Here is a 7,167-nt window from a genome sequence, read left to right as displayed (position 1 = left end):
TAGCTTGAGCTACGGCAGCTTGTACCCTTTTCTCCGCGTGCCAAGCTTTTAACGTGTCAGTTACCGAACGCCAGGTAGTCATTATATCTGCCGCTGTTGTATCCCCTCGCGAAGCGGCCTCCCAAATGATAGTCCCCGCTTTTTCCCAAGTCTCTGCATCAAACACCGCCGAAATCGTTGACGGGGCACCATTCTTTTGTAAAAACTTTAACAGTAGTCTCAACTTAGATGAATCATATTTCGTCCCTCTTTTCTCTAACAGTTTGCGTAACAATTTGACTATCGCCTCCTCCTCGGATGATAGATTTGCCCCCATTTTTCTTCCCGATGCTCACCTGGGGATAGGCGTGGATCCGGATGGGGAAGCTGCAGTCCAGCTGTCAGCTTGATTCGTTCAGCGGGGTTCCCTTCAGATGCTATGCCTGCGTTGTCTGTCCGTATATATCTGTATCACGGCGGGGTCACCATTTGAAGGGAAAGAATAACACAACTCCAGGCTGGTGTGTAGCTGAAGCACTTTATTGCCTAACCCATCTACTTATATAGGCTTAGCGTAACTACATGCTTTTATCACACAACTTGGCAAAGTTAGCTCGTTAGCCGTTATTTATTGTTCACAAGGCGATCGCACAGCAGCCCTATCTCCTGATGAGCAGCAGGCCAGACTGCACCTGTTGTTTTTAACCTTCTTGTCTCCCAGTTATACCTCCTTTATCTTCAGGCTACGTGACTTTCGCCTCATTCTGCATTTTCCTTTTCTTACTTCATCTCTGTGTCTAACATACTCCACATACTTTCTGACCAATTTCCCACAATGACCTACTTGCATCCCTGCTGGGGCTACCTGCACAGCAGCCCTGAGAATCTGCTGCAGTGAGTTTTTCTTTAGCACCAGTCCATGCAGGTGAACTTCCCACAGCATCTTCCAATGCCCATGGGTCCTCAGCCAAGCTAGAGCTGGATGTTGGGTGATCTGCGGGGTTGAACATGTTGCAAAACATTGCTGGTAGAGTAGCAAGCCTATAGCCTTGCTGTCCCAGTCTTGGACAGAGAGATGGGAAGATTCCTGCTGGTGCAGCCTGCTTCTGGGAAAAACAATGTGGGAGAGGCTTTGGGGCTGACCCTTCTCCCTCCTGTCTTGGCCCTGCAGGACAGTCTATGAGGCAACTCCAGCTTACCTACACTGACTTCTTCCCTGACTACTTCTCACTAGCTGAGAAGCCCCCAGCTGAATTCTGCCTCTCCCCGGATGGCAACACAGAGTCCATCTCTATCGACTTGCTGCAGAAGAAGGGTGAGTGTGTGTCTCTTGTGGCAGTGGAGGAGAATGTGGCATAGCACAGCATAAGGCAAACAGTACTTCTCTCTCTCAGCTCACCTCTGTAGACATAATGGTTTCTTTCCCTGCTCTTCTCTGCTGTAGCATCATAACTAGACATTCCCCCTTGACTGCCAGCTGCTTCCACAACATGTTCATGTGTTCTCTGCACTTCACCACATGCTTCAAAGTATATATGAGCTGCTTGTCCCAGGAAGTATGATGAGTAAAGGCCTTAAGAATGTATGAAGAGAGCAGGCAGGTATGGGAGCATGACCCTAAAGCAGGGCATGCTGCCACCCCATCTCAGTATAAAGGATAGATCTCTGAATCTGTGTGGTGTTGCAGGTGTGCTAGCCTGAGTGTGTGACTTAGTTAAAAGGTCTGTTGGGTCCTATATGGTGAAGCCTTTATAGGGTGGGAGCCTTTTAAGGGTGGGAGAAAGGATTCCAAAGCAAGACAAGATACGACTGTGATAGGACCCATACTAGAGGCAGACTTGGGGACAGGATTCTGGCGGCTGCCTCTGTGTCATGTTGGAGGAAAGTGATGTGCAGAAAGGTTCCCGTGTCCTTACCAGTTATGTGTTTGTGATTCCTAGATGGCAGCCTTCCCCCCTGTTCCACTTCTATTCTTGCATTCTGCTGGAGCAGATGTCAGATTATCCACCACTGGCTTGTTAGTGTCATTACATAGATTGCCAAATGCATGGTTTCTGCCCTGTCATTGCCTCAGATCCCATTTCTGCTCCCACAGGGGATGGTGCAATGGTGGTGATATTCCATGTCCCTTGGGAATATTTGACAGGATGTCTTATCAGTCACTTATCTCTTCAGCCACTTCTAGAGCTTGTCTTACTGCCAGGCTGATGCTTGAGTGTTGGAACTAGCAGGGATAGATTTGCTGAGGAGTTAGGACAGACTTTGCATGCTCTTAGGAAAAAATGAGGCATGAGCCGATTATGTCCTCAGAGAGACTACATGTGCTGACACGGCCTGGAAACACCCCTGCCTCATTTCTTCATGAAGCATTTGGTCTGGGTCTGTCCTAGAAGCCCCTTGGGCAGCTCTGATTCTCTTTCCCTCTAGGTCTGGTGAAGGCAATCAACACTGCTGTTGACCTGATTGTGGCTCACTTTGGAACCAGCAGGGATCCAAGGGTGAAGGTAAGTCTTGCTTTCAGTATGGCTGCTCAACATCATGAGCAACATAGAGAGGATGGAGAAATATTGCCTCTCCATTCTTTTCCAGTTCAAAAACTAAGAGGCATCAAGTAAAGCTAGTAGTACCAAGAAGAAAACAAAGAAACCTGATGTTATGTCATGCAGCAGACAGTAATCTCATTGTCAGTGCTGAGTCTGGTCTTGTTCAACAGCTTCATCGACGACCTTGATGAGGGAATAGTGTCTGCCCTCAGCAAATAGGCCGATGACACAAAGCTGGGAGGAGTGGCTGACACGCCAGAAGGCTGTGCTGCCATTCAGCGAGACCTGGACCGGCTAGAGAGCTGGGCAGGAAGAAACCAAATGAGGTTTAATAAGAGCAAGTGTAGAGTCCTGCACCTGGGAAGGAACAACTGGATGTTTCAGTACAGGCTGGGGGACGACCTGCTGGAGAGGAGGTCTGAGGAGAAGGACCTGGGGGTCCTGGTGGATGACAGGTTGGCCATGAGCCAGCAGGGTGCCCTGGTGGCCAAGAGGGCCAATGGGATCCTGGCGTGCATTCAAAGGAGCATGGCCAGCAGGTCAAGGGAGGTGATCCTCCCCCTCTACTCTGCCCTGGTCAGGCCTCACCTGGAGTACTGTGTCCAGTTCTGGGCTCCCCGGTACAAAAAAGACAGGGATCTCCTGGAAAGAGTGCAGCGGAGGACCACAAAGATGATACGAGGCCTGGAGCGTCTTCCCTATGAAGAAAGGCTGAGAGACCTGGGTCTGTTCAGCCTTGAGAAGAGAAGACTGAGAGGGGATCTCATCAATGTGTATAAATACCTGAGGTGTGGGAGACAGAGGGATTTGGCCAACCTCTTTTCAGTGGTTTGTGGGGACAGGAGAAGGGGTAATGGCCGCAAGACAGAGCACAGGAAGTTCCACACCAACATGCAAAAGAACTTCTTCACGGTGAGGGTGATAGAGCACTGGAACAGGCTGCCCAGGGAGGTTGTGGAATCTCCTTCTCTGGAGGTATTCAAGGCCCGTCTGGATGCCTACCTGGGCAGCCTGCTCTAAGGAACCTGCTTTGGCAGGGGGGTTGGACCCGATGATGTTTCGAGGTCCCTTCCAACCCCTTCAATTCTGTGATTCTGTGATTCTGTATATGTGTGACAGTTCTTGCTGCATGATATTGGGGATGCTAAAAGATTACATGTGTTTACGGGAAGATTGGAAAAATACAGGGAAGGGAAATTCATTGATGTATACTACATACAAAGGAATCATGTCCACCTTAGGTAGTCATAGTTGTAGGCTGGGACAGCATTATTAAATTGAAATATTATATATTTTTGCTCCGGTTTGACTGTTTCTTGTCTACTTGCATGATATACTCTACCTGGTAGAGAATACCAGGCCAGCTGGACTTCTGGTCTGATGAAGTACAATGGCTCCTTTTTCTCATATAGTCTCCTTTCTCCATCTATCTTGTGATTGTGCTCTGGCACTGGTGGCAGGGCACAGTGCAGTGCCTTGATGTATGACAGGACTCCATTATGATAAAAAATGTGTTAGTCATATTCCATCTGAGGCAGGTGGTCTTTCCCTATGGCCTTTACCACATACCCACTGGCTTCAGAGTGCATCTTAATTGCCCATGGCTGTCTTTGGCTTGTGCTCCTCTCACCTCCCATTTCTGGACTAACACAAGCAGAGCAAGCTTGCTTGATTGACCCAAACAATGTTTTCAGTCCTGTGATGCTCAGCATGCTTGTGGTGCCTCCTCTCAAACCTGAATAATATCCTTCAGCTGCAGGGACTCTGGGGCAGCAATGTAATGCTGTTTGGAAATGACAACTGCCCCATGAGTGCTATCCCCAAGGAGAAATTTGACTAGGACAGATTCCAAGCCAATTCAGTCTTATCTCACAGCCCAGGGTAATTTGCCCCTAATTGCAATTGTTGCTGAGGCAGAGACCGTTGTGCAGTGTAACTTGAGCTGTTTGGATTTCCACAGCTTTTTGAAAACTTCACTGTGAATTTCCTACGCTTGCTGTCTTGGTTTGGGAAAAAATTGCAACATTCACCCATTACTTTACTTGCCAGACAATGCTATGGTTTTGATCCAGGGTTTCTTTATGTGTCAGAGTGACAAGGACTGAACATTGACCTGTCAAAAGGCAGCACCGGTATATGATGCTCCCACGCTTGATGGATCTGGCAGGATTATTCCTGACCCAGAAGTTCAGTCTGAGTTCAGGACTTTGTGGACCCATGCCAACTGGCCAGTGTAATTCCAGCTCAGCTGGTAAAATGTCCCGAATACAGCTGCCTTGGACCACCAACATGATATGTAAGGTCCAGGGATGACCCCTTTGGATTTACCCTTGGCATCTCAAGGACTGCATGCAGCAGGATGTGTCCTTCTCTGCTGATGCTGGGCTCTTACATGCCTCCTCACTTCAGCCTGGGCTCTGTTCAGCCATTTTCCCCTCATCCTGTTTATTTATTTTAATCCCTAGGAATTATAGCTCAGCTCGTCACTGACTTAAGCGTTCCTTAACCCCTCTGTGCTGGAAGTTCCTAGGTCATCTTCTGCTTCCTTTTTCTAAAATAGCAATGTGAAAATCTTCTACGGCAGCAGAAAAAGTCCCATCTCTTTTCTTCCTCCAGCAAGACAGCCTTGGTATACCCATGAGGAGAACTGGGTATCCCTTCTAACTGGAATATCCTCTTTCCAAGCTGGGATATTCTCTTACCAAGCTGTCGCCAGCTTGGCCAGGCTGTCTCAGCCTGGGCCAAACTTTGCAGAGAGCAACCCAGAATTGTTTTATGAGGCATCAAGGGTGAAGAGGAAGAGCCTGCCTGTTCCAGGAGCTGCTGAGCTTCATCATAGCCTGGGTATTGCCAGCTAGGTGACTGTAGTAAGCAAGTGGGACTGGAATGCTTGCATGTGTTTGTACCATGTAGAGCAATTACCAACCTTCTCCCTGTTGCCTCTTCTCCCTTAGGCCAAACTTGGAAACAGCTCTGTGAGCCCCAATGTGGGACATCTCATCCTGAAATACCTGTGCCCAGCTGTCCGGGACATCCTGAGTGATGGGCTCAAGGCCTATGTCCTAGACATGATCATTGGCCAGAGGAGAAACATCCCCTGGAACGTGGTGGAGGCGTCCACCCAACTAGGTATGGAGGATGTGTGGTGATGCTTGTCACTCTGTGGTACTGCTGTGCTGTGGCTGGGAGGTGCTGGGGAAGGTCCAAATTCTCCTATAACAGGCCCTAGCAATGAAAAAAAGCCCAGACAAATAATAATAATAATAATAATAAAATCCCTTTTTCCCCCCTCTGAGTTTCTGGGTTGTTTCTAAACCTTAATCTTTAGCCTTCCACAGCTGCAGGTGTAAGGCAGAGCTCTGATCTATAAGAAAAATTGCACACACAGCTTACTGCTCTAAAGTATGCCCATGTCACCTGCACCCTCTGCTAGTACCGGTCTGCACCCCAGACTGTGGCAGTGGCTACCATCCAGCAGAACTCCTTTCTGAGGTTACAGATGGCAGGTCCACACTGATTTCTGCATCGTGAAGAACTTACAGACAGGGCTGGGAAGCCTTCTAGCCTGTTTGTGGCAAATCTCCTGCTCTGGGTTTCTCTCTGTGATTGCAAACACCCCAGATTATAACCAACAACTTCAATGTTATTTTTGCCTGGTGATTCTGAACCAAGGGACATGATTGTCCCTGAATTGTGGGAGGCAGGTCGCTGGGGCACCTTCATGCATTGAAACTCTTACAAAGTTTTGGAGTGACAGACTGAGAAAGACTGCAACACATCTCCTCTGTGGAGTCTAACTGTTGGAATGGAGTGAACTCATCTAGTGGAGGGTCATGTAGGCATGGGAGCTGGACACATTATCATAGAATTATAGAATTTCCCAAGTTGGAAGGGACCCACCACAAGGATCAAGTCCAACTCCTGGCACCACACAGGTCTACCCAAAATTTTAGACCATGTGACTAAGTGCACAGTCCAAACGCTTCTTAAAATCAGACAGGCTTGGTGCAGTGACTACTTCCCTGGGGAGCCTGTTCCAGCATGCAACCACCCTCTCAGTGAAGAACCTCTTCCTGATGTCTAGCCTAAACCTCCCCTGCCTCAGCTTGACACCATTCCCACGGGTCCTATCACTGGTCACTAAAGAGAATAGATCGGCGCCTGCCCCTCCACTCCCCCTCACAAGGAAGCTGTAGACTGCGATGAGGTCTCCCCTCAGCCTCCTCTTCTCCAGGCTGAACAGGCCAAGTGACCTCAGACGCTCCTCTTAAGTCTTCCTCTCTAGTCACTTCACCATCTTCGTCGCCCTCCTCTGGACACTCTTGTAGTGGGTTTATGTGACAAGGTTTTGGTAGCAGGGGGCCATAGGGGTGGCTTCTGTGAGAAGGATCTAGAAGCTGCCCCATGTTTGGTAAGGGCCCCACTGCCGACCAGAACTGAGCCAATAAGTAATGTTGTTTGCGCCTCTGTGAGAGCAGATTTAAGACAGGGAAAAAAAACACACTGCGCCACACAGCAGCTGGGAGAGTGAGAGGAGTGAGGAACAGCCTTGCAGGCGCCAAGGTCAGTGAAGAAGGAGGGGGAGAGGTGCTCCAGGCGCCGGAGCAGAAGTCCCCTGCGGCCTGTGGTGAGGACCATGGTGAAG

At 49.0% G+C, this 7,167-nt stretch overlaps 1 protein-coding gene across 1 annotated transcript; it reads left to right on the top strand.

Annotated features, from left to right (window-relative positions):
* Window positions 1-1,130: 1,130 nt before the first annotated feature.
* On the top strand, window positions 1,131-5,774 carry LOC118158681 (iporin-like). The gene is made up of 3 exons (XM_035313353.1): window positions 1,131-1,294; window positions 2,407-2,483; window positions 5,477-5,774. The coding sequence occupies exons 1-3, from the start codon at window positions 1,159-1,161 to the stop codon at window positions 5,669-5,671; spliced, it is 408 nt and encodes a 135-aa protein (XP_035169244.1). The 5' UTR covers window positions 1,131-1,158; the 3' UTR covers window positions 5,672-5,774.
* Window positions 5,775-7,167: the final 1,393 nt, after the last annotated feature.

The sequence above is a fragment of the Oxyura jamaicensis genome, assembly GCF_011077185.1.
Source record: "Oxyura jamaicensis isolate SHBP4307 breed ruddy duck chromosome Z unlocalized genomic scaffold, BPBGC_Ojam_1.0 oxyZ_random_OJ65565, whole genome shotgun sequence".
In the NCBI taxonomy this organism is placed as follows: domain Eukaryota; kingdom Metazoa; phylum Chordata; class Aves; order Anseriformes; family Anatidae; genus Oxyura; species Oxyura jamaicensis.
This window is presented reverse-complemented; position numbering and strand designations above follow the sequence as displayed.

Coding starts and splice junctions, on each gene's coding strand:
- LOC118158681 (XM_035313353.1), top strand. CDS start 1,159: ATGAGGCAACTCCAGCTTACCTACACTGACTTCTTCCCTGACTACTTC. Junction 1,295..2,406: donor CGACTTGCTGCAGAAGAAGG/GTGAGTGTGTGT, acceptor CTTTCCCTCTAG/GTCTGGTGAAGGCAATCAAC. Junction 2,484..5,476: donor GCAGGGATCCAAGGGTGAAG/GTAAGTCTTGCT, acceptor CTTCTCCCTTAG/GCCAAACTTGGAAACAGCTC.